The 27,210-nt window shown below is 36.7% G+C and overlaps 3 protein-coding genes and 1 pseudogene across 6 annotated transcripts in view; all 4 read right to left on the bottom strand.

Annotated features, from left to right (window-relative positions):
• EMB2729 (Alpha amylase family protein) overlaps positions 1 to 23,903 on the bottom strand; it is a 30,240-nt gene extending 6,337 nt beyond the window's left edge. For 2 of the 3 annotated variants that reach the window (XR_002601352.2, XM_022283818.2), the window contains exons 1-11: positions 23,519 to 23,903; positions 23,243 to 23,314; positions 22,880 to 22,944; positions 20,934 to 21,611; positions 20,572 to 20,744; positions 19,484 to 19,573; positions 19,185 to 19,260; positions 17,295 to 17,402; positions 10,455 to 10,545; positions 9,662 to 9,763; positions 5,086 to 5,188 (exon numbers count right to left, since the gene is read on the bottom strand). Coding sequence is in view for 2 of the 3 variants with exons in the window: in XM_022283818.2 (XP_022139510.1) it covers positions 5,086 to 5,188; positions 9,662 to 9,763; positions 10,455 to 10,545; positions 17,295 to 17,402; positions 19,185 to 19,260; positions 19,484 to 19,573; positions 20,572 to 20,744; positions 20,934 to 21,611; positions 22,880 to 22,944; positions 23,243 to 23,314; positions 23,519 to 23,808 (1,848 nt within the window). In the remaining variant the exon portion in view is untranslated. Of the gene's footprint in view, positions 1 to 5,085; positions 5,189 to 9,661; positions 9,764 to 10,454; positions 10,546 to 17,294; positions 17,403 to 19,184; positions 19,261 to 19,483; positions 19,574 to 20,571; positions 20,745 to 20,933; positions 21,612 to 22,346; positions 22,408 to 22,879; positions 22,945 to 23,242; positions 23,315 to 23,518 lie in introns of all 3 variants that reach the window. The other variant, XM_022283819.2, reaches the window with a different exon arrangement.
• On the bottom strand, positions 5,268 to 7,841 carry LOC148208072 (uncharacterized). The gene is made up of 3 exons (XM_088119366.1): positions 6,612 to 7,841; positions 6,394 to 6,512; positions 5,268 to 6,308 (listed from the first exon to the last, which is right to left on the bottom strand). The coding sequence occupies exons 1-3, from the start codon at positions 7,105 to 7,107 to the stop codon at positions 5,838 to 5,840; spliced, it is 1,086 nt and encodes a 361-aa protein (XP_087975492.1). The 5' UTR covers positions 7,108 to 7,841; the 3' UTR covers positions 5,268 to 5,837.
• LOC148208071 (uncharacterized) lies at positions 7,126 to 8,471 on the bottom strand. Its single transcript, XM_088119367.1, is given in 2 exon segments — positions 7,126 to 7,175; positions 7,178 to 8,471. Coding segments are annotated over 2 exon segments (1,344 nt in total).
• LOC148208070 (uncharacterized) lies at positions 14,168 to 15,769 on the bottom strand (annotated as a pseudogene). Its single transcript, XR_015788675.1, has 2 exons — positions 14,737 to 15,769; positions 14,168 to 14,422 (listed from the first exon to the last, which is right to left on the bottom strand). The product of XR_015788675.1 is annotated as an uncharacterized LOC148208070 (transcript).
• Positions 23,904 to 27,210: the final 3,307 nt, after the last annotated feature.

The raw sequence follows: 27,210 nt of genomic DNA, 5'->3' as shown, positions 1-27,210 counted from the left end.
GTTGTATCTCCGGCCTCTCAGGTTGTCTCGCTCTTCGCGAATAAACTTGCAATTTAGGCTCAGGGGTAGATAAGGGAGTTGACTCAGAAGATGGTACAAGTGAACTTTCAGATGATAGATTTAAAGTTACCGTAGGAAAATCAGGAGTGCAATCCCAATTTTGTGATTCGAGATCATAATGCTCCCCCTGAATTACAGAATTGGGATAATATGATTGATGTTCAAAAACTGTGACATCCATGGTATGAAAGAACTTTTGAGATGGAGGATGATAACACTTGTATCCTTTTTTATTTGACGAGTATCCAAGGAAGACACATTTTATGAATCTCGCATCAAGTTTACTACGATGCTGAGGATAAACATGAACGAATGCAGTACACCCAAATATTTTTAATGGTAGTTGGGAGACCAGATGGGATGTAGGATAGGTCGTAAGTAAACTTTGCAAGGGTGTGCTGAATTTGAGAATACAGGAGGGCAATCGGTTTATGAGATAGGTCGCAGTGAGAACAGCTTCACCCCAAAAAGATTTTGGAATGTGTGATGTGAGCATTAGGGATCGGGCTACATCGAGAAGATGACGATTTTTGTGTTCAACGACACTATTTTGTTGTGGTGTGTCAACACACGAACTTTGGTGAACAATGCCATGAGATTGGAGATATGTTCCGAGGGATGAGTTGAAAAAGTCACGTGCATTGTCAGTTTTCAGTACTTGGATATTGACTTGAAACTGATTTTGGATCATTTTATGAAAGGTTGTGAATAATTGGCTAGTTTCAGATTTGTCTTTCATAAGGAATGTCCAACTCAAACGTATGTGATCATCAACAAACAGAAGAAACCAACGAGCCCCATTGATATTTTTTACCCTTGAAGGTCCCCAAATGTCTCCATGGATAAGAGAGAAAGGTTGAGACGGAGAATGAATATTAGGTGAATAATGGGCACGTGTGTGTTTGGAGAGTTGACAAATCTCACACTTGAAAAATTGACTCTTTTTATTGATAAATAAAGAAGGAAACAGACGCTCGAGATAGGCAAAATTTGGATGACCAAAACGATAGTGCAACATCATGATACGACTATCTTTATGATTTAAAGACTCAGAAATATAAGCTGACTCACGATTAGACTGAACCATAAGTTTATTGCATTCATGTGTTGGTGGAGGACTAGTTGCTCTCAGAAGATACAATCCAGCACATAGTTCAGCATTGCCAATCATCTTCCCCGATCCCAAGTCCTGAAAAATACAAGAGTTTGCAAGGAATTTAGTTTCGCAGTTCAAGTCTCGATTCAACTTACTTACAGATAGCAGATTATACTCCAACGTTGGCACAAATAAAACTGACTCAAGAATTAGAGAGCTTGATATCTGAATGCTTCCAATACCGGTCACTTTAGCAGGTGTACCGTTAGCAATTCGAACAGAGAGGTTTCCCGTATAAAGTGAAAAGGATGAGAATAAGGATCTATCACTTGTCATATGATCTGATGCTCTAGAGTCCACTATCCATTCAGATGGAAGAGTTTGAGTATGGAGAGCAAGGGAATTTTGGTTACCTTGCTGTACATTCCCAGAACCACCTACTGTTGTTGATAGATTTGTTTTGTGCAATAGTTGTTGCAGCATGTTCAACAACTCTTTAGCATGTGGTTGTTGATTGGAAGTTTCAGATACAGCAGCATTCCCCTTAGTTTCTCAATCCGATCTAGTAGTGTTTGGCTTCCAATTTGCTGGTTTCCCATGTAGTTTCCAACAGGTTTCTTTGACATGTCCCACTTTATGACAATGATCGCACCATGGTCGCCCTTTGCGCTGTCGATTGTCACCATAGGATTGGAAGTTTCCCCGGGCAGCAAGAGCAATTGGATCATTGGGGTGATCTCGCAGATCCAGTTTGAGTAAGAGGATGTTCAGATGATCCCAACATGACTTGCTTTCGACTTTCCTCCCTGCGTACTTCAAAAAAGACTTCTTGGATACTAGGTAATGGCTTAGTTCCAAGAATTCGACCACGAACTTCATCAAGGGATTTATTGAGACCCATTAGGAATTTGAAAATCCTCTTTGTTTCCACAAATTCTCGAAAGAGAGTACGATCATCAGAACATTTCCGATCAATAGTTTCAAAAAGATCTAATTGTTGTTGTTAGAGTATATATTAGTATATTTTATATTCTTGTATTAATATTAATTTGTCCTTTACCTTCTCCTTATAGGATTTGTATATTTTGTCTATATATATAGACTTTAATAATGAGAATATATAACATTGGATTCTCTCCAACCTTAGTCTCTACATGGTATCAGAGATCTAGGTTTTTAGGTTTCTTGCCCATTAGGGTTTTGATGCCCATTAGGGTTTTGCACCCATTAGGGTTTTGATGCCCATTAAGGTTTTGATGCCCATTAGGGTTTTGAGCCCATTAGGTTTTGCGCCCATTAGGGTTTTGTGTCCATTAGGGTTTTGTGCCTTAAGGTTTTTGTTCATTGCTATCCACCGTCGCCACCGCCGCCGCCGACCACCGCCGCCGCCGCCGACCGCCGACCGCCGCCGTTTGCTAATTTGCCAGTAATTTTTCCAATTGCTATTCGTGGGTTTCGTCTCGCCGTCCTTCGCACCTTCGTCGCGGTGCGCTTCCGTGACCGCCAATCGCCCTTACCCCTCTGGTTGTCGTGGGGGAGCACTTGGGGTTTCTGGTTTCAGAAAACACCTAATTCGGTTTGGTTCCAACCGTTTGCTTCATCTGTTTTGTTTGGTTCAAGTGGTTTGGTCTGGTTCTGTCATTTTGTTCAAATAAGTTCGCTTCTTTATTATGGCTGAGAAGAAATCAATCGTAACTTCTGAGGTGATCCCAATGATATCAAAAATCACAGAACACAAGTTGAATAGATTATTTGTCTAACAAGTTGGGCATGATTAGCATATATGCACCAACTTGAGGGGGAGTGTTAGAGTATATATTAGTATATTTTATATTCTTGTATTAATATTAATTTGTCCTTTACCTTCTCCTTATAGGATTTGTATATTTTGTCTATATATATAGACTTTAATAATGAGAATATATAACATTGGATTCTCTCCAACCTTAGTCTCTAAGGTTGCCAATAGCGAGATAAAGTGGAGTAGTAGGTTGTAACAGATAAATCACCTTGTTTGAGAAAGTATCACGAACAGCTTCCCAAATCTCTTTGGCAGTAGAAAATAGGAGAAAATTTTCTCCAATTTCGGTTGCCATAGAGTTTATTAACCAACTCATTACTTGATTATTTTCAGCCCTCCATTTGCGAAATTTTGGATCATCAGATTTTGGTGATTCTGCTTTATCCGTGATATGGTCCTCCAATCCACGACCATACATGAACATCTTCACTGATTGAGACCACTGAAGATAATTGTGGCCGGTGAGTTTGTGGCATGTTATCTGAGTGTTGCGGCTTTCGCGAAAAATTGGGATATTATTCTGAGATTCTGATTCCGAATCTGCCATAGCGAATCGATCTACGAACAAAGGTGATCTGGAAAAAAAAAAAAAAAAACAGAGGACAAAAGACACCAAAATGGATCGGTTGCAGATCTGAAGCACTGAACGAGCGGCGACAGCACCTCAAGACCTGCGGCGTCTCCTTCAGGTCAGCAGCAGCACGACCCTTGGTCTTCTCGCGGCGGCGGAAATCCCAGCCTTACCTCGACGGCAGTGCATTTGGTTCGGCAGTAACACTCCCGTCCCTCAACGACTCCGACAGCGGCGGCGGAAGCAGCAGAAGCGGCGACGGTAGCTGTACGAGTGGCTGCGTCGATAACAAATCTGAAGGCCGACTGAGAACGGATCTGAGCAGATTGAAGACGGCGATGACAGCGAGTCGCGAAGGCCGTCAGATGGAGGTTTGCTCACGATGAAGGCCGCAGGGATGAGAGTTCACTTCACGAGAGGGTCGACGGCGATGGAGAAGATCGACGGCGACGAAGTTGCCGTGAATAGTTCGCCGGAGATGGATATGATGACGGCTAGGGTTTTGAAAAATAGGATTTATTTCTCAAGGCTCTGATACCATGAAGCTTTATGAAAAAGTTTTTCTTATTTTTCTCAAGACTATAGAATGAAAAATATATACAAATTTACCTTCAATCAAAAAACTAGAAATTAGGTATCAATCTAGATCTACAAAGAAAACCTAAATCACATAGTATACAAGGAAATAAATTTAAAGTAATTTCTCCTAAATTTCAGCTTGATTTTCTACAGAACCCAAAGCAAGAGATATGATAACTCATCATAAGGGAGTTATTTTAATATAATTTTGGGTTTATTTGAGCATAATTGTGAGGGACCTTGTCATAATGTCATGCTAATCTAGAATTAATAGGAGAATTATGATAATCATCTCTTATTCCTTGTTTTGTAATAGTTAGAAAGGTTTAGCTTAGTTCTTGTTGCTTTTGGCCTTTCATGCAGGTAATTGTTGTAGCGTCAGAATTGGAGCAGCTGAGCCAGATAGCTGTGTTAGGATATCCTATGCTGGACCATCAATTCGTAGGAATTTTAGGGCAATGCAGTAACTTCTTTTTACGCGGATTTTTACCAAATGTCCTTACAGCTGATGTTTGTTGCCCTAAAATTAACGGACTATTTAAAAGAAACAGTGAGGCCTTTCAAAATTTCCATAACTCCTTTCAAAATGCAGGAAGGCGTACAAGATCACCTTGAGAAAGGTGGTTGAAAAGGGACTTCACCAAGAAAAGACTGACTATTCTTGATCAGCTACTAGCTTCTGGGATCAGAACCAGTGAAAAGCATCACTCTGTCTAAACAGGAAACTAGTTGTGCAATTTATATCTCTCTATCAAAAGAGAGTCTTCTAAGGTTGTAGATCCAACAATCATTGACCCCATTCGCAACCTTTTAGCAATTTGAAGTTTATCCATGGACACATGAAGAGTCTTAGTAATTTCTCAGCTAAGGAACCATCAACTAACCATTTACCAAGCCAAAATGTGGTATTGGCACCATCTATAACTTTCACTTTAAGTGTTTAAGAAAAGGGTTCTCAAGAAATTAGCAACTGCTTACATCTTCAGCAATCGTTATTATATTTGGATGAAGGCCATGAAGTATCTCATTTGCCAGTATGAGGTATAGCAATGCATCCTTGTCTACATATTGATTGCAGAACCTGTGAACAAACGGGTTTGAATTTAAATTACCAGGAGGCTAGTATAAATTAGAAACCAAAAATGTTAGCGTCAAGCTGAAATGTGTAAATAAGAATTTCATAGTAAGAAATTAAAAACTATGCAGTCATACAAGGTTAACTGAGAAAAAAATCTCTTGCTGTTGGGCAGGAACTTCCAACCCATTATTTCTTGATACCGTAGGACTAAAGATTTACATCTCAATCGTTCATCAACCCTGGCCTTCAGTTTCTATTCCAATTAATTTCCCTCAAGATCCTAACTACTTCATAATGTTTACTTTATATCAATGTTTACTTTATGCTTATTCCCAAATTCCCTCAATTAGTATGAAAATCCTAACCAGTGTTTTCGAGGCGCAAGGCGCACCGCAAGGCGACGAGTCCTTTGATCGCCTTGAGGCGAGAGGCGATACAAAGGCGACGCCCGATTGAAGCGAGGCGCACCTTGATAAATAAGTAAAAATTATATATATAGTGCATAAATTACCTTAAAAAAATCAATACCAAAATAGTAAATGTCAACAAGATGCATAAAACAATCAAATTCTATAAGTTTAGTTCCAAATAAAGACAAGCAACATTAAGAAATTGTAGAGTCTGAAATAGAACAAACAGTAAATATAAGTAATCAAAGCTCATCATTCTCATCTAAATCTAAATTCTCTTCATCTTGGACGTCCTCACAATCTTCCTTTTCCAATTCTTCTTCTTCTTCTTCGGTATCATCATCATCATCACTAACCACAACTTGCACTGATTTTCGAACTCTTGAAGTTGTAGGAGCGGGAGTAGCAGGCGACTTTCCTTTAGATCTTGCATATGTTCTAGTTTGCCTTATGGGTTCTCTAACACCACTAGTCTCGGCTACATCTCCCCATGTGAGGTCGTCATCATCAAAGACCAACTCATTTTCTTCTTGACCATCTTCTTCTTCGAGTGTTCCGATCAACCATTCATTACTTTCATCAATATGATCCAAAGTAATTGGATCAAGTTGGTCTTGTAGAGTGTAGCGCTCTTTAAGTGCTTGGTTATATTTTATATAAACCAAGTCATTAAGACGCTTTTGCTCTAACCTGTTCCTCTTCTTGGAATGAATCTACAGAATTATTAACGATGTAGAGTCAAAAGTGGATTTTTCAATCTTCAACTAACAAGGGAAAAACCAAATTATTCTCACTTACGTGTTCAAAAACACTCCAATTGCGCTCACAGCCAGAAGCGCTGCACGTTAGACTAAGGACTCTCATGGCTAACTTTCGTAAAATCGGAGCATTAACACCATAAAGAGACCACCATGCAGCTGTGCACATATTAAACAAATGATTTAGAATTTTAGTAGTTCAAACTTAAATATGTCTATTAAAAATTTAAAACTAAAAGTAATAAATAATGTCATTACCTAGTGTTTTAACACCCCTCGTCCTTATTGCTACATTACTCGAAAACATGCCTTTTGCTTCATTGTACAATTCTAATTCGATTGAACATTGAACTTGATCATCGATAGATGGTATTAATCGTTCTATAACTTTGATCAGACCATCCATGACCTCAGGATCTTGCATTATTCTCTCTTTGTTGTCATAAAAAAGAGATGGATTCAAATAATATCCGGCTGCATGTAAAGGCCGATGAAGTTGACAATCCCACCTTTTATCAACAATCTCCCAGATCGGTCTATACTTCGCCTCATTTCCATTAAAACCACTCTTAATAGCCTCCTTTGCCCTATCCATAGCTTCGTAAATATAACCCATAGTCGGTTTATCACCATCTACTAGCCTCAACACACGAACTAAAGGGCCCGATGCTTTCAAAGTATACACAACTGAATTCCAAAAAGATGGCATCATAACGGCTTCAGCTGCTCTCTTCCCCTTTGGGTCCTTCCCCATTTAGAGGTGGTCCATTTCTCAGAAATAAACATCTTCCTCAAATTGGCTTTATTTCTGTGAATACTGGCTAGGGTTAAAAATGAAGTTGCGAAGCGAGTCACTGCTGGTCTTACCAATTCATGTTGGTTAGTAAATTCTCTCATCATGTTTAGCACGTACAAGTGGTTATAAATAAAACCACTAAGTGCCACAGCCTTCCGAAGACACCTTTTCACCTGCTCAATCTTTCCAATATCCTCCAAAATTAAATCTAGACAATGAGCAGCGCATGGTGTCCAATATAGATGAGGTCGCTTGGCTTCTAAAAGTTTTCCAGCTAGGACATAGTTTGAGGCATTATCCGTCACAACTTGGACAACGTTTTCTTCTTCAATCTTCTCCACCATTCCATCTAAGAGTTGAAAAATCTTTTCTCCAGTTTTGATGCATGAAGATGCATCGATGGATTCCATAAACAACGTTCCAACAGATGAATGAACTAAAAAGTTGATTAGTGTCCTATCCCTCCTATCAGTCCACCCATCTGACATCAGCGAACAATCATTTCTCTTCCATTCTACCTCATGATCGCCCATAAGATTTCTTGTGTACTGTACTTCTTTTTTCAAGTACATTACTCGAGCTTCGTGATAAGAAGGAGGTATCAAACCAGGGCCAAATTGCCCCACAGCTTCTAGCATCACTTCAAAACTTCTCAAGCGAATAGTATTTAGAGGAATACCTGCTTGATATATCCAACGCATGATGAATTGCACTGTAGCATCTCTCCCCTCTTTATCATATTTTTCAGTAATAGTTGATTGCTTCAACCTCTTCAATCGATTTCTATCATCAACAACTTTTCCAGGATGTTGATAAACAAATTTATCTATTGGCCCCTTTGGTCGCGGTGGTTTTAACACTGATGGACTACAAGAGTTACTACTTCCACTTCCACTTCCACTTCCTCTCCCTCTCCCACCCATACTACTCACATTATCACTTGTGTTTATTCTTGTTCGCTTGTTCATTGGGGTTGATGTTGATCCAGATCCACTACCACTACCACCAACTACTTCCATTTCATCTTCATCATCTTCTTCAATCAAAGTTAAATCTTCATACGTTGGGATGACATTACTCTCTTCCTTTCTTGCTTTTGTTCTTGTTTGATACTCCTTCAATTCTTCTCTCACATTAGTTGGGCATTTCAAACATGCCTTTACATTTCTATTTCCCCCAACCAAATGGTTTGTTGCTCGGCAAACTCCACCTTTAGTAATTTTTCCACAAAACACGCATTTGCACGTGTTTGTATCTTTTGGATCATCCAATATGATGTATTGCCAACCGGGATGCTTGCGTTTGTTTCCACCTTCTTCCATCCTAATATAATTCAAATTTGGAAGATAAAAAAAAAATGTAAAGGAAAGACTAAAGAGCCACTGTGAAGTGTGAAGAAAGCCAAAGATTTAGAAAAATTTTGTGTGAAATAAAAGAGAGGAAACGAAAAGGAGAAAATGAGATATAAGAAATTTAAAAAAAAAAGAAAAAAAAAACCTACTAACTATCGCCTATCGGAGTGAGCGGCGGGGGCAGACGGCGACGGTGTTGGTCAGAGACGGGGCAGACGGCGACGGTGGTGGTCGGAGACGGGGCCGTTGAAGACGACGGTGGTCGGAGACAGGTTGAAGATGAACTTCGAGAGGGAGGCAGGCAGATGGGTTTCGTTGTCGAGGAAGGGAAGGGTTTTTAAAACGTAAAACCCTTTAAAATTTAAAAATAATAATAATAATAATAAGACGATCGCCTCCTTGAAGGAGGCGATCGCCTTGCCTCAAGCGACAGGCGCGCCAAAGCGCCCAAAAGGCGAGCGCCCGATTGAAGGCGCTCGCCTGGGCACCTTGCGAGGCGCACCTGGGCGAAAACGCCTCGCCTCTCGCCTGAGGCGAGCACCCGGGTGCGCCTCGAAAACACTGATCCTAACTACTTCATAATGTTTACTTTAATTTCCCCAGAACACCAAGATATTGTCTCTCAACTCTTGTACGATCGTACTTTTGTTGAAGGTGGTTAAGACTGTTTGCTGGAAACTGTTTCTCAAAAGCAACCAACGAACTTCTGTTAATGAAGGATAGCACAAATTATACCCTTCATTCACATGGTTAAGGCTGTCTAGAATTGAATAAAAACAAATCAGTTAGTGTTATTAAAAGCAACCAACGAACTTCTGTTAATGAAGGATAGCACAAATTATACCCTTCATTCACATGGTTAAGGCTGTCTAGAATTGAATAAAAACAAATCAGTTAGTGTTATTTTCCCTCGTCGTGGCAACTTAAAATTTATTCTCTCTTTCAGTTTACCCGATTTATTTATCTTGTTGTTTATTTTTATGTTATTTGTCATTTAAATTAGCTAGTAGACTGTAAGAAGGATCCCTTGTCCTCATTACCTACATTATTGATTTCCTTTTCAAATTATAGTTTTAGTTTCATATTATATTTAAAGCGTGTAAAAGGTAAACAGAGCAGTCGCATGTACGTAAAATTACAAGTTTCAGTAGATGCCTTACTCTTCCATGTCTCCAGTAAAAGAAGCAAAACCATTGTGGGTGTAGATCATTGATGAGAGTGAATGGAAGTGGAAACCATCAATACCATACTCCACAACCCACCTGTTAAAAGGTCAACCTACATGCGAATTAATAATAACATATCTAAAAGATTCATGCTAACTAGTTAACATGTACCAATAAACAAAAGCACGCACTATGTATACAAGAGAAAGAAAACAAAAGGTTGAACAACAGACAAAATTTAAAAATAAATTTCATTTTAATCAATATGATATGTACAAGGATGTACAAAGAAAAAGGGACCGATAAAATTTTGGTCCTTTTAGTCTCTTAAATCTAATCTTTTCAGCATATAGTCACTTACTATTTTGAAAACTAGAAGGAGACCTTCTCCCCTTTCGGTGATTGTATCCTTGAACTTTTGTTTCTTTCCATTTTATCAATGAAAAATTTTGTTTCTTGTTCAAAAAGAAAACTAGTAGGAGACTTTTTTTTTTTCATATTCTATTTTCTTGTTGAATGAATAGTTAATTTCTTATTAAAAAAAATTAAAAAGGGAGTAATAAAAGTTTGTTTCCCGTGGCTTGTACTGGTGGGAGGATTTCTCATCGTTCTTCCAAATAAGATTTTTTTATTAGACATGTTATCACACACAGAGGATAAGCTATTTTTATAAATTTGAAAAGAAAAAAGAAAGGAAGAATAGAACAATACCAAATACGGTGCACTGAATCCATTTCACTTTCAATTATAATAGTAAGATACACTAAAGATTTGTGTTTTATATTACCAGTTCAGATTTGAGAGAAGAAAATGCAACACGTCTTGGTCACCATATTTAAACATCCTGGTACCCCAGTACTTGTGATGCCCTCTTTTACCTGTTCAAGCAGAAACTTGAAGAGGAACTAAGTTCAGAAAGAATTTTATCAATAGGAGTAAGTCAAGAAGAAATATCTTCAATTAAAAAAAAAAACCTACAATCATGATGCAAAAATAGAACATGGCTCGTTTCTCTTGTTAGAACCTGTATATTGATGTAGATATAGGACTATAGGAGTTTATTAGTCTCTTATCCTCTTAGGCTCCTACATATACTTATATACATTTATATAATTCGATTGTACAAAATGTTTTTTTTTTTTAATTTATGAAAAGCTGCAATTTCATGAGACAAATGAAAGAAATATAGTGTATTGAAGAATGTGGAACCTAATCATAAAAAAAGATCGGTCCAAGCTCAGGTTGGAACCAATGTTGAAGTCTGAGAAAAGCACCTGAACTAAACAACATGGAGGCGGATAGCACTGCAGAGCATGAGAGGTTCATGCTGTGATACGGAATATAGGTGTGTGGCAGAAAAAAATTAAAGTGGCACACACCATGGCCTAAAAGGGCTGGTCTCAAAGAAGCAAAAGTATTCACTCTCCTCACACATCACGACGCAAGGGCCACCCAAAGTCTTTTACTGTGCCATAAGGATGCCGTGTGCTGCAACACGGTGTGATGACCAATGACAAGTCTCAAATTTGGGAGAGAAAAAATAATTATTTCTCATATATATTTAATAATAAAACCCTAAGTCACCTTAAGTAGAGGTGATAAACAAGTCAAAATAAAATCTATCACAATAATCTACTAATTACAAATAATAAAAGAAAAATAATAAATAAGTATTTACAGTAACTATTTACTAAAAACACCATAAAACCAACACTCCCCCTCAAGCTGGTTTAAAGATATCTTCCATTGCCAGCTTGTTAATCAACTTATCGAATTGCATTTTTGGAAGACCTTTAGTCAACACATCAGCAATTTGCTCTGTTGTTGGCAGATAAGAAGTACATATGACCCCTGCAGTGATCTTCTCCTTAATGAAGTGTTTGTCAACCTCAATATGTTTTGTCCGATCATGTAGGACTGGATTGTGAGCTATGGACATGGCAGCCTTGTTGTCACAATAAACACGAATAGGTGCCTTCTGAGAAAACTTCAATTCTTCTAGTAGCCTTTTTATCCATATACCCTCACAGATACCATGAGCCAATGCCCTAAACTCTGCTTCAGCACTACTTCTTGTCACTACATTATGTTTTTTGCTACGCCACGTAACTAAGTTACCTCCAACAAAGGAACAGTAGCCAGATGTGGATCGTCTGTCAACAGTACTACCAGCCCAATCGGCATCAGTATAAACTTCAACCTGTAAATGGTCGTGCTTTCTAAATAGTATACCTTTGCCTGGAGTTCCTTTCAGGTGTCTTAAGATCCTATGAACAGCTTCAAAGTGAAATGTACTAGGGGCGTGCATGAATTGACTTATCACACTTACAGCAAAGGTAATATCGGGACGAGTGTGAGACAAATAAATGAGTCTACCCACAAGTCTTTGATATTTCTCCTTATCTTTAACTTCTTCATCTTTCGCAGCTTGCAACTTCAAATTCAATTCCACAGGAGTTTCAGCTACCCTGCACCCAAGTAAACATGTTTCTTCAAGTAAATCAATAATGTATTTTCTTTGATTAACAAAGATCCCTTTTTTCGATCTAGCAAATTCCATCCCTAGGAAATATTTCAAAGTTCCCAAATCTTTCATTTGAAATTCACTAGCAAGTCTTTTCTTCAGAGAGGCCAATCCATCTACATCATTGCCTGTGAGAATAATATCATCAACATATACAATCAACGCAACCATTTTGTCATTTCCACTATGCTTATAAAAGATAGTGTGAACTGCTTGACTTTGAAGGAATCCATAGCTAGTGACTGCTTTCTCAAAACGTTCAAACCATGCTCGAGGAGACTGTTTTAGACCATAGAGAGATTTCTTTAATTTGCACACTTTATTCTTTCCAATATCCATTTCAAAACCAGGGGGTAAATCCATAAATACCTCTTCTTCAAGATCTCCGTTGAGAAAGACATTTTTGACATCCAATTGGTAAAGAGGTCAATCTAAGTTAACAGCAACAGATAGAATAACTCTAATGGAGTTAATCTTAGCAACGGGGGCAAATGTTTCCTGATAATCAATCTCATAGGTTTGAGTAAAGCCTTTAGCTACCAACCTTGCTTTGCATCTCTCAATGCTACCGTCAGCATTGCATTTTATAGTGAAAACTCATTTGCATCCTACAGTTTTCTTCTCTCTTGGTAAATCTACAATGTCCCATGTGCAATTCAGTTTTAGAGCGTTCATCTCCTCCATAACTGCTAATTTCCAATTCGAATCATTTAGGGCCTCCTGAATGTTCCTTGGAATAACCATGTTATTTATCCTAGAAGTGAAAGCTTTATGACTATCTGAAAGATTTTCATATGAAAGATAATTAGCAATAGGATATTTAGTGCACCTACGAACACATTTTCTAAGAGTAATGGGAACATCAAGATCAGACACATTAGGTAAGTTGCTTTGAATGGGAGATGAAGTAGGAATAGGAGATGCGTTACCAGCATTTTCAGTATCATTCCTCGGAGTATTAGACTGGTTTAGTGACAAGTCAGCTCTCTGATCTTCATTCTTTTGATTTGGTCGCCTTCTAGTATAAACCTGAAGCTCAAGATTTTGATCACTAGGGTCATTTTGTAATGTTTCTCCCCCTGAATAAGAATTTTCTACAATTGGCATTGAGGAACTAGGGACATCAGGACCATCAGGACAAATGATATTAGGAATAGGGGTAGAGAGATCCCAAAAATTACCTTCATAACTGGATTCCTCCCCCTGAAGAGAATTTTGGGGAAAAAATGGCTGATTTTCTAAAAAAGACACATCCATACTGACATAAACTTTTTTTGTTGTCGGATCAAAACACTTGTAACCCTTCTGTGTGGAGGCATAGCCCACAAAAATGCATTTGACTGCCCGATGATCAAGTTTGGACCGAAAAAAACTAGGGATGTGAACATAAGTAGTGCACCCAAAAACTTTTTTCGGTAAATCAGAGAAAATACGAACAGTGGGAAAACATTCTATTAGACAATTCAAGGGAGTTTTAAATTTCAAAATTTTAGAAGGCATTCGATTTACTAGATTTGCAGCCGTGAGAATTGCTTCTCCCCACAAATATTGTGGAACATGCATTGAAAACATAATGGCACGAGAGACTTCAAGTAAGTGTCTATTTTTTCGTTCTGCAATACCATTTTGTTGGGGAGTGTCACGACAAGTAGATTGATGGAAAATACCTTTATCTTTCAAAAAATTTCCCAAAGAGTCATTAAAATATTCCGTCCCATTATCAGAGTGGAAAATACTTATTTTAGTTTGAAATTGAGTTTCAATCATATGATAAAAATGAATAAACAGGTCTTTCACCTCAGATTTTTTTGTCATTAGATAAACCCAAGATAAACGTGTGTGATCATCAATGAAAGTTACAAACCAACGTTTTCCACTATGAGTTGAAATTTTTGAAGGCCCCACACATCACTATGAATTAAATAAAAAGGTTTGGAAGCCTTATAAGGTTGAAGAGAATATGTCGAACGATGATGTTTAGCCAAAATGCAACTCTCACATTGAAAAATTGAACAGTCAACACCTTTAAATAAGGTTGGGAACAAGAATTTTAAATAGAAAAAACTAGGATGACCTAGCCTACGATGCCAAAGCATTATTTTTTCACTAACAGAAGGAGAACTGACACTACTCAAGCCTTGAGCTTTTTTATTACTAGTTGGAAATTCGTCAAAGAAGTAGAGACCATCGAGCATCCTAGCACGTCCAATCATCCTCTCCGAATCCTGATCCTGAAAGACACAATGAGTTTCAAAGAAAGTGACACGACAATTAGAATCTTTAGAGATTTTACTGACAGATAAAAGATTACATGCTAGTTTAGGAACATGGAGAACAGATTTTAAGGTAATAGCTTCAGTCAATCGAATAGTTCCATTTCCTGCAATAGAAAAGAAACTACCATCTGCTATTCGAATTTTTTCATTGCAATAAGTAGGAGAGTAAGACTGAAAGAGTTTAGAGGAACTAGTCATATGGTCGGAAGCTCCGGAATCGATAATCCACGGAGATGAATTAAGGCATGATAAAGCATGAGGATAATTACCTGATTGTGCCAAGGAAACACTAGGATTACCAGATGATGGATTAGTCTTTAGCAGCTTCAAGAGTTGATCAACTTGCTCTTTACTGAACTGGTAAAAATCAACCGTATTTGCAATAGAAGACAACTGACTGCCACCACTCCTCTCACCCGTTTTATTGCTCTTCCAGTTAGCTGGTTTTCCATGAAGCTTCCAGCAAGTTTCACAGGTGTGTCGAGATTTATTACAATAATCACACCATACACGAGGTTTCTCATTTCCCTTACTTTGATGATTTGATGCTTTATTTGCAAATGCTTCCGTCACCAATGCAGAGTCCTCAACAGTGTTGCTTGTACTTTTCTTACCAAGCATAACATTCCGACGACTTTCTTCACGGCGAACTTCAGAAAAGGCTTCACCAATTGTTGGAAGTGGCTGCTTACCAATAATTCTGCCTCTGACCTCATCAAAGTCCACATTTAGGCCAACAAGGAATTTGAAAATTCGACTTTCTTATACGATTTTCAAATAAAGTTTAGAATCATCTGAACATTTCCACTCATTAGTATCAAATGAATCTAAATCTTGCCAAATTCTTTTCAAAGAATTAAAATAATTTGTAACCGTATCTGTTCCTTGTCGAATCTCACTCAACTTTAGAGTCAGTTCAAAGACCTGAGACTGATTCCCCACATCAGAATACATCTCTTTCACATTGTCTCATAATTCCTTTGCAGTGGAATAACACATATAATTGGCACTGATCTCCTCATCCATGGAATTAACTAACCAAGTCATTACCATGGAATTTTCGGTGTCCCACGTAGTAAATAAAGGATCTTCTGCAGCTGGTGCTTTTTTATCTCCAATAATGTAGCCAATTTTGCCTTGCCCACAAAGATACATCCGAACACTTTGAGACCAACGAAGGAAATTGTCTCCATTAAGCCGGATGGTAGTTATTTGGACAAGATGACCACTGGGGCTGAACCGGGTTTTAGAAATCTTAGAGTTATACGGCTGATCTATTTTCTTTGAAGATACATCAACCATGGCTACTGATTTTCACCAACAAACCACAATGGCATAAAAAACAGCAGCAAATAATAAAAAACGAGGCGGCGACCGGCGGCGGCGTAACCCTAGGTGGCGACGGCAGGCGGCAACGACGGACCTTTAGGCAGTATGGGCGAACAAACAGCAGCGTCGAAACCCTAGAAGGGAGCGACGACGACGAAGACCTGCTGCGAAACCGAGGGAGGTGGCGACGACGATGCAATCCCACGAAGACCTGCGGCTGAGACCTGTAACCCGGCAGCAAATACAACCTGCGTCTGTGATCCGTAACCCACGAAGACGACGATCCGAAAAAACGCACTATGCAACCCACGACGACAACGAGCTGACAATAGCGTCGACGACAGTGTGTGTGCAGTGGTCGGCGACGGCGAAAGTGGGTGGCGGCGGTGACGGCTAGATTTAGGGTTAGGGTTAGGGTTTCAACCTCTTGGCTCTGATACCATCTCAAATTTTGGAGAGAAAAAATAATTATTTCTCATATATATTTAATAATAAAACCCTAAGTCACCTTAAGTAGAGGTGAGAAACAAGTCAAAATAAAATCTATCACAATAATCTACTAATTACAAATAATAAAAGAAAAATAATAAATAAGTATTTACAGTAACTATTTACTAAAAACACCATAAAACCAACAACAAGTCTATAAATTGCTTCTTTCATACATGTCCTTTTTTATTCTTGTGGGGAAAACATAGGGTATTAGGAAAGGGCTAGTTGTAAGAATTTTGTAAACTTTAGGGCTTGAGTTAAGAGAAAAGAGCAAGGAAAAATTCCTTTGAGCGAGATAGAGAAATATTACAGCGAGGGTGTATCATGTATGGTTTCAATTATTCTTTTCATATCTTTATAATGGAATCTGCACTGTCTATAAAAGGCACAATATAATATGGTTAGGGGTGAACCTATTTAATATTTTCTTTACTTTGCTTTTGTTAACAAAATTGTTTATTGTTACTATGAAGGGGGAATTCAAGATCTCTTGAATTTTCAAATTTCCGACATAAACAACCTACAAACTCCAATTAGTTGGAAGCTCGGAATTTGTGAAGTTGCAATGCTCCTAATAGGAGGTAGAGCATCATTAATTTGGTGGCCGATGGTTGGTTTTCAAATAATTTGTGAAATATCAATGCGAGCTCAATATTTGTACCTCCTCCAATAAACCTTAAATGGGAGGGGAAATTTTATGCCAAATATCATTATTCTAACAGCTTCAAATGCTCCTAGTAGGAGGTAGAGCACAATTTTGAGGGTGGGATAGAAAAGAAAATATGATTTGCTAAGAAAAATATTAATAGAAGTAGAAGAGGATAAAAAATCCACTTACGAAGAAGAGAGGGTAGAACACAGTTAAAATAATTAAGTTAACAACCCTGAACGATAACATATGCCCAGCCACTTAGAACAACTTCGGCTTCAGGAGGCAAAGCAGACAACAAAAGAGTGACCAAGACCATCAAGAAAATAAAGCGAGTAATCATGGCTCAAAAAGTACCAGTATGAAAGTAGCAGTCATTTGATCCATCGAATGATGATAGTCCGACCATCTCATCGGCAGCAGCATATGAATGAACAATATCTAAGAAGACAAGCAGTCCAAGGCCTGTACCAAAAATAAATAGAAGTACAAACTGAAGTTAGGTGAATTTTTACTTGCTATTAAATAACAAACAAAATAAATGAAAAATGCATGCAAAATTCATATTCTTCAAAAGTAAAAAAAGAAAGAGAAATAGTGATCTTGCACGAAATTTTTGATAGTAATTTGACCCAACTGCAATTTAAACTATAAAGACAGTTTACTCTTAATTTAAATAAATAACTTCAGATTTCAAGGATTTTACAAAATCTATTTCCATATAAACAGCAAATTTTAAGATTTATTTGACAACATCCAATCCTTCCACATTGTATAGGACTCTAACCAGCAGCCCAATAACACATCAACTAGCAACATCAGTTTTACCAACATTAACATAACTTAATGGTTAAAGTATTTATACCTTTCTTGATATTGGAGATTCAAACCTCTACCTTAACATTTGTTGCACTAAAAAAAATAAAAATAAAAAGTTTTGGGGATATGTAAATTCTTCCATATTATAGAGAATTCTTGACAGCACACCAAGACATGTCATTCATAGGGATATATGCAAATTCTTCCACTTCTTATGGGACTCTTGATCAGCGTCTGGAAACGCTTTGTCAATTTGTCAAAGAAAATATCTAGCCTGTCTAATAAGCTAAGAAACGACCGCAAATTAAAATGCAAAGAAAACTTTAACCTTTTTATTTTTATTTTTTTTACAAGAAACGATGCTTTCATTGTCAAAGGGAAGAAACACAAAAAATGGGAGATGAGATATCCCCGAAAGCCAAGAAATTAACCAAAAAAAAAAATTCCGAATTGGCAAAAATTTGAGACACGCCATAATTACAAAAAACCTTGTTACTAAAGGCATAAGAGGAAACAAAAATTCTAACATTCTCCCAAAATACTCTTTGTTCTGATTTTTGTCCCATGAAGGTCCTTCTATTCCTTTCAAACCAACCCGGCTATCCCACAGGACCAAAGATGATTTTCTTGCCCTTTGAAATATGTTCCTTTTATGAGTTAAAGGATAGTAACAGCCCCATTATTAGGGAAACACCAGCTCAAGTTGAAAATTCTAAACAGATCCATCAAGCACGCTATTGCATCGGGTCCGTTAAAGAACTGATGCCAATTGTCTTCTGCACTATTTTTACACAGCACACACCAATTAGGGGAAAACATGTATTTGGCATCAGTTTCTGAAGTCTGCAGCAGGTTTTTGGTCTCTCGTGCATCAACATCTATAGACATAATTTTACTTTTTTGGGAACCTGAAGCTGCCAAATAGAACTCCCTTTGAACTGACCTGCACTCGAGTTCTGCTGAATGAGACTGGCCATGAGAGACTTAGCCGAGAAGATACCACTACTTTCAAGGCACCATACCTTTCTATCGCACAAATTGGTCGGGGACAATCCTGCAAGAAGGTTTGTCGAACCTGCCCATTATACTACTTCCAGATCAGAGAGATTCCTTCTAAAAACCAAGTCCCAACTTCTATTGTCTTCTGACCAGCACTAGGCAACCCAAAAAATCCTTTGAGAGCGACACTCTGTGCAACCTCAAAAACGCTCTGTAGAGGGGTTCATTCAACAGCCAAGCATCCTTCCAAAACAAAGTTTTATCCCTCTGCCCATATTTGACTTGTACCAAACGTCTGCTACCTTGCAAGAGGGAAGGATACTAACCCAGGATACTAACCTTTTTACTTATTATCACTAGACAAAGTGCAAAATACACAAACAGAAAGTAAATAAATGAAAAGATTTGCAATAGATAGTAAATGATAACCATGAGCTTCATCAACCAAGCGCTTGAAGTCCTCAGGGGTCCCATATCTACTGCTGACAGCAAAGAAATTAGTAACCTGCATAAAGGTTCTTATAATCATTCATAACACCAAAACCAATTTTGAATAATATCATTTGAACTTTGCACTCAAGTTCAAGAGATGGAGGCCTATTGAAGTCTCCCCCCTCCAAAAAAAAATAAAAAACCAGTAGAAAGTCAATGACTGAAATCCGAACATGAATGTCCAGGAATGAGGAAACCCTAAAATAACAATAGATATGTAAGAACAAACATCTTACCCTATAACCAACCGTAAAATAATCTTTATGTTCAACCAATCCAATCAGTTGGATTGCATTGTATCCAGCTTCCTTCACATGAGGAAGAACCTGAGAGATATAATGTAGTGTAAAGTGAAAATGAACCAATGTCATGTAATGTTGCATTGCAAATAAAAGAGCAAGTAAAAGTTAACATTTTGAAAAATCTTCAGTTTGGTGTGAACAAGGAACAGATAGTGTAAGTAGAAATGGTCTGAGGAACTCCATCAAGAGGCTAGAAATAAAGTCATAATTAAATATATATATGTTGCCAACATTAATGAAAATTTTCAAGCACCAAAATTAGGGAGGGAAAACCATTAAAGATATATAGAGAAGATTAAGGAGTGTCTAAGCTTAGGTTTTTGTAACTCATTAGCTTATATTTGTGCAACTTATTGTTAAAAGTAAAACCTATGTTTGGTACGTAGATTTTCTTATCCCAAGTTACAAATTTGTTAATCCTACTGGCTATATAAATCAAATTTTTTGTTAAATCTGATCATTTTTTTAATTAAATCCTTAATGTTTTAGGCCAGTTGCAAACCTTTTTAATAACTGCACGGTCTTTTGTTGTAAACTATGCTTTCTCAGGGAATGTATAGCCTTACGTCCACACACACACACACACATACATTTGAGATTATATAATCTCTTAAACCAAAGCATGTTACACATTGTTGATTAATTTCAAACTGCAAATTTGATATCTTAAACTTTCTGCTTCCACCAAAAGATAGTCAACTGTCATAAGCTAATACTTCAAGAAGCTATCCCTTATACACATTTATTCATACAAGATGGACAAATTCAGAAGCTAAAATCCACTTTATTGTTACATAATATTTGTTTCTTCCAATGTGTTTCAGATGTATTGGAAGCATTAGTATATCTAATGGTAACAAGAATCCAGCATTCTCTCTTTAAATGAGTATTTGAGTTACTTGTGATATTTCAAACATTTGACTTGAAAACTCCATTGACATCAACATATTGGTAAATTTAAAATCTCACAATTTACTATTTTCATAATTCACATGCATATATCGAAAGCAAAGAAGACTCACCTTCTCAATAAAGTAGTTGAAAGAAGAAACTTTCGGTTCTGATCCACTAATTCCCACATGACATTCATATATTTTCAAGGCCTTTGGTACGCTAGGCTTGGAGTTTTTCCATTTATAGGCATACTCTGGTGGTGGTTCCCAATGGATTGCAAAAGCTTGCTTCCCATCAGCATCTGAATTCATGGTATACACCAGTAATATAAAATTTACCAGACCTCAGTCAACCGTAGACAAATTCATTAAAACTTTCTAAAAACTGCCTCAGGATAGGTCCAATCCAAACTGTACAGCATACATATTACAGTACTGATAGTAATGTAAATATTTTAGTTAAAGTCTATTAATTATTTGTCCTTCATTACCTGGTTGCACATAAGTAGCCCAGGCAGGAATTCTTTCCAATGGCCCATTAGGAGTGTTGAAATATACCCTGTATTTGCTTCCATGTGGAATGGTAGGACTATACTTTTTTAACCAGGCTTTCCTTCCCTTACGTGTTTCTAACCAGTAAGCTATAGGAGGCTTCTTTACCTTAAATTTTTCCCTCGTTTTAGGATCAATCACCACGTTAAATATATCATACTCCTTTTCACTATCAATGACGTGATATGAAGGTAAGTCACTGGATGGATCATCTTTATGTTGTTCTTTCCAAGCCTTGTATCTTGTTTCTGCATCTGGTATTTCTTCAAGCTCTTCTAATGTTTGAGGACCATTGGGGCCAAATAATTGCTCATACAGCTTAGCTGGAACTTCAAAACGGTTTTTGATGAACCTGTCCTCTCCAGGTTCCCAATATTCATCATTCGCTCTTTTGAAGATTTCATCAATGGTGATCCCACTGTCACCTTTATCATAATCATCCACGTAGTTATACTGTTGAAAATAGAGTTCTTCTGGTTTCTCTCCATCCTTCAATTTATCTTCGAGGATAATAAACCAGTAACCATAATCATCATGACCAAGATGACCCTCTCTGGCAGCATTCTCGGTGACTGACCAACCATTGAAGTCACCAACTACCGCACAATAGCGAGCACCTACAAAAGGATAAGTTAACTAATTATTAGATATGAGAGGTAAAGCAAAGCATGAACCAACAGGATTTAGGTTTATCTAAGACATTAAAAATATAGTTTGCAATTTCAACAATTGAAACTTCAAGGAATTCAGTATTTTTTTTTGTCATGTTGAGCCAAAGGTATTTAGCTTTGACCATGAGAAGGACGTCCAGTGAAAATCTGAGAATGAAAATTAAAAAGACTCTATGGATGCACTAGGAAATAGAAAACTTCAAAAGTTCGGGATAGGCACAACTAGAATTAGAAAACAATTGGGGAAAAAAGATGATCTAGGTCATCACCACGGCAATCACATAAAATACACCTGTGAGGTAAAAGGTGGACTTTTCAGTTTCTCTCTAAGAATCTTTTACTCAGCCGAGATCCAAAGGAAAAACTTTCACTCTTTTGGGGCCCATTTGGTAACGTTTTCGTTTCTTTTTTCTGTTTCCTCATTTTTTAATAAAGAAAAATAGAATTGCATGGCTAGCAACACTCATGGATTCAAGAATGATAAAATATTGTTTTTATTTATGTTGAAACAAAATAGAAATGGGGAACAAAAAACAAGAAACTTATTTTTTATGTTTCCAAAATTTCTATACAATCTTGAGAATGTTTCTAAAAAATGAGAAACGAGAAACATAAATAGTTGTCAAATGCTTATATTTCTTAATAAAATTGGAAACAAGAAATAAGAAATGGAAACGTTACCAGACAAGCCCTTAGGAGCTCTCAACCAAGATTCACAAGGACATGAGGGAGGGCAGATGTTCTGACATTGACATGGTAAAAAAAATGGTGAGCATTCTCCCTGAGTTAGGAGACACGGCCAGCTAAGTTAAATCTCATGAATTCAGGTTACCCACACAATATTTTTTTTTATATAAGAAACTACGCTTTCATTGAGAAGAATGAAAATAGATACAAAAACAAGAAGGGCATACAAAAAAACAGCCGTGCAAGAGGGAACCCCCTAAAGAAAAGGACTCCAATCCAAAAGAATGATGCCAATTACAAAAGGCCTAAACATAAAGAAGTATTAAACCTGATGAGATCCCAAACATAATCCACAGTTTTTTCCACCCCTAAACAATCTATTGTTCCTCTGCACTTTCATTTAGCACTTTCATTTAGGTTACCCACACAATATAGATGGCTTTGCATTTACAACATGATGTTCATCACACATATTCCAGCAACGTAAATTCTCTAGAGCAGGAAAGGTGAGAGCATGAAATCCAAACCTGGAGCCCATTCCATAAAATCAACTCGATGTTCCACATGGCGATGCATACCTAAAAACATAAATCTATATACAAAATATCACAAAGTGTCAGGCTCACGTGAGCATTTTTTTTGTCAACCAAATGTAGTAGAGTAATGCGGTTGTCCCGTGGTTAGTTTAGGTGCGTGCAAGCTGACTTAGACACACGGATATCAAAAGATTTAGAGGTCTCAAGCTCGAACCTTCCAGTGAGCTTAATACCAAAAACTTTTGATATCTTCCCAGATCGGATCTTGGGGCGAGCATGCCTGAATACAAGTGGGCAAAGCTCCGACTCCTAGTTATAAAAAAAATTAAAATAAAATAAAAATACAGAACTAACCCAGATGACAGGTCCTGGAGATTTGCATGACGATTGAAAATTTCATCCTTCAGGTCTTTCAACGATTTATATCTACAATCCCAACAAAAATCTTCACTCTTCAATAGATAAAAGAAAATAATAAACCACAAACGCGTGTAGAATCAAATAGAACACTTGTAGAATCTCTTCAACAGAAGTTCCATGAGTGATGATCGTACCATACTCGATTCAGCTCCCATTTCCAAACCCATAATCACAGAGAGACAAAACGAAACAAAACCAAGGCAAAATTACCTTTCACGGAGATACTGAGCGAATTGCTTGTGAGAAATGCCGAGTTTGGTGAGAAATCCAACTGGGTCGACCCTTTTTTCGCCATCCGATACGCTTTTCGGCTTCCTCGACTGCTGGTGCTTCGCTGGTTCCGCATGTTGTGGGTGCTCCGATGCTGAGCAAATTATGTTCAATTTTAGTTTCCCAGACAGAGCAATGGATTGAGGCGTGGAACGGGAGTGAGTTAGAAGAAGAAAATTAGATTTGTAAGGATAGAATTTGGTGGAAGGTGTGGATGAAATGGTGTTCATGATGGAGAAATTGTGCTCTGCACAAAGAAATAGGCTCTGGGTTTAAGATAAGAAGGTAGCCACCGCTGGTGCAGGGGTTTATGGGTTCACTCGACCGTTCATGTGGATTGAGTAACCCTGAAATAAATGAAATAAAAATAACATAGTACTTTACCTTTTTACCGGAATATTAATATTTTGGACAAACAGTAAATGCAAAAACTTATCGGAATTAAGTCCGGAAATAGAGGAAATGTGAAAGAAATTAGCTAATATTTTTATAGACAATAGAGAAGTTAAAATTTTTATTGATTTTAAGTTAAAATTTGGATGTTAGTCGTCGTGATAATTTCCGCATCATTCCAAATTCGGTCCCATCGACTTTCCATTCAACATATTAATGAATTTTTGCTATCTAAAAATAGTATGAAACTTTTAAAATCACTTGAGTATTTTATAACAAATATAAAGTTTAAGAGTTTTTTTTTAATTTAGTTTATATTTTATTCCAATTTCATATTCCATTTTTAAGTCATTTCTTCTCCATTCTATACGTGGATCGGTCTACAAGGGCCGATTTTCACATTCACATAATTTTTTAGAGTTTAAATGTGTAATTATAACTACCATTATACGCCAACGTTATTTGTTCAAATTACTGCTTCCAAATTTGATCTTTAAAAAGAAAAAAAACCTTTTAAATTTGATCTACTTTCTATTATGATTCCATTTTTTTAATACAATAAAAGTGGAGTATAAATTCATAGATACTTAACAAAATATGACACTATTTTAATATTTTTAGTTTCAAATCTTAACCAAATTCTAGATTTTTCCAAGTTTGTTCGTAAGCCTGTATTGTAAGTTTTATAAAATAATATGACATCAATTTTACGGTATTAAATTTGTCAAAATTCTTTTAGGTAATAGGATTTTATTTATGATATCACATTTTAAAATTTGAAAATATACTATTAAATACAAATTTGAATTCTTTAAATTAAGGATCTATTCAGAACAATGCTAAAAGTTAAAATGGGACAAATTTTAGAGAATATATAGTTTGCAAGAGGGAAAAAAAGTTTGAAAAGGGACGAAAGATTTTAGAGTAAAAAGCTAGAGAGAGATGAACAATTATAGGGAGGAGAGATTGAAAAAAAAATTAGTAAAAAAAAGGTACATAAATTTAAAGGGAGGGAGAAAACAAAATTAGAGACAAATTCCATTATTCTATTCATTGTGTTGGTTATTGTATATTAGTACCACCACAAGTGAAGTTATATAATATAATTGATTTTATATTCATACTATGCAAATAAAGAGCTTGACATCCTTAACTATTAACTGTAAGTCAGTTGGAGTTGGTGGTGACTAGTATTTACGGTTTTGATTATGGGATTGGAGCACTTTGCCTAAGTTGGCTGGTTCAGGTAGAAGTCTTGGGCACAATATCTCGAAAGCTTATAACAGGTGGAGTCGTTTTCCCATCTTAGAGTTCGGAATGGTAAAAGAAGTCTATTTTGATATCATTTATGGGATGGAGATGTCTGCCCAAATTAGGATAGATTTCCATCCATCTTTAGGATCTCTTCTGATCCTTCTATTGTGGTTGTAGACGTATGCTTGGGACATTATTGGTTCTTATTGGAGGTTGGCCATAAGGCTCTTTTGAAGGATGAGGAAGTTATAGAAATGGCAATTCTCTTATCCTTACTTTCTTCAATCTTCCTCAATGAATTAGACAATATTCGGTGGTGGTGTTCGGAGGCCTCGGACATATTTTCAATTCGTTTATTGTGTAAGTCTGAAAATTTCGTCTCTAATATTCCTAAGGAAGTTTTCTCTGCCCTATGGAATTCTAATTGTCCTAAGAGAGTTGATTTTCCCACTTGGATTCTTATTATGGGCAAAGTTAACACTTTAGAGACACTTCAAAATAAAATATCCTCTATGTTGATGCAACCTTCGATGTGTTTGATGTGTATGGCCAGTGGGGAGACTTAAAGGCATGTTTTATTCTCTTGTAGTTACGCAGCTACTTGTTGGGAGTTGTTTTTCGCTCATTGTTCAATGTCTCGTGGGTGTGGGATTTGGAAGTTTCCCAAATTATTTTCCAACGTATTATTGGGTTGCAGGTTAACTCTAAAGCTAATCTACTTTGTGCTAATGGACTAAAAGCTCTAATCTCATAATTGTAGTTTGAAAGAAATCAAAAGGTTTTTAAATGAAAGAATCATTATCTTTTGGACCTTTTCAATGGTCAGGTTCAAAGCTTCACAATGGTGTGTTTTTTCCGATCTTTTCTCCTCTTATTCTCTTAGTATGCTTTGTATGAACTGGAAGGCATTTATAACTCTCTTTTATTAATGTTTCTTCACGTTGTAGACTCTTTTCTTATCTCTTTTATCTTTTCTCACTCCAAATGGAGTTTGTATCATTGAACAATTTTGTTTCTTTTCATTTATCAATGAAAAGTTCATATCTTTACGAAGATTTTGGACTTGCTTGTTGGTCTGGGAGACCAAGGAGCATTATCACCATTTACATTATTAAAATGGTAACCAGGCAACTCTTCAAATTTTATTGTTGTTTATCTGTTTATTTGTCTATGTGTGTTAGTTCTAACAAGTTGATATTTATGGTTCTAAGCTCCCATATCTTGTGAATGCCAAAGGATTTTGCTTTGACTTACTTTAAGGAAACTCTACATCTAATGCATTATAGCGATAATGGTTCAACAGTAAAGGCTTTAAAAGATGCTCAACTCATATTTCTTTAAGCAATTTGGTAATCTAAATACTATTGAACCAATTATGATGAGCCATGAATTAGAGAGAGTTTCATATAATCTAGATCTATTATTCATTTTCTATGTCAGATCTACTTGGCAGGTGGTTTAATCTCACATTCAGATGAATGCTAATAGATTCAGCAGTCTTTAGTTTGCACAATATGACAGTTAGTTCATCGCTTAATTGGCATCTGTCTTTGACCAAAAGGTCATGAGTTAAATCACCCTATCTCACTTGTTGTACTCATTTAAAAAAAGGGTCCGTTCATCACTTCTTTCTTAGGAGGTTATTGCAGATTTTATTAACATCATACTCAAATCTATTTTCCATTGGTTTGAGTAGTAAAACTTCAAAATTTTATCAAAGAGATGTATGTTCAACCTATTATATCTTTTTCTTTTTAAGCAAATGAGGGTATCGTTTATATTCATATTGTTGGTTATCCTCAAGCTTCAATTTTTTTATAATTTCTAAGCTAAATCGTTAATTTTTATGTTTTCTAATTTTTTATAATTAGTAGTTATTTTTATTTTAGAAGAGATAAAATTTATTTAAATTTGTTTAAAAGAGAAAATAATTTTTAATATAACATTTGTACTAACAAAGAAAAGAAAAGGTGTCTATTTTTTTT

Source organism: Momordica charantia, assembly GCF_013281855.1.
Source record: "Momordica charantia cultivar OHB3-1 chromosome 11 unlocalized genomic scaffold, Mcharantia_2.0 BLBB01000011.1, whole genome shotgun sequence".
In the NCBI taxonomy this organism is placed as follows: domain Eukaryota; kingdom Viridiplantae; phylum Streptophyta; class Magnoliopsida; order Cucurbitales; family Cucurbitaceae; genus Momordica; species Momordica charantia.
The sequence above is the reverse complement of the archived record's forward strand: the minus strand, read 5'-3'. Positions and strand labels throughout refer to the sequence as shown.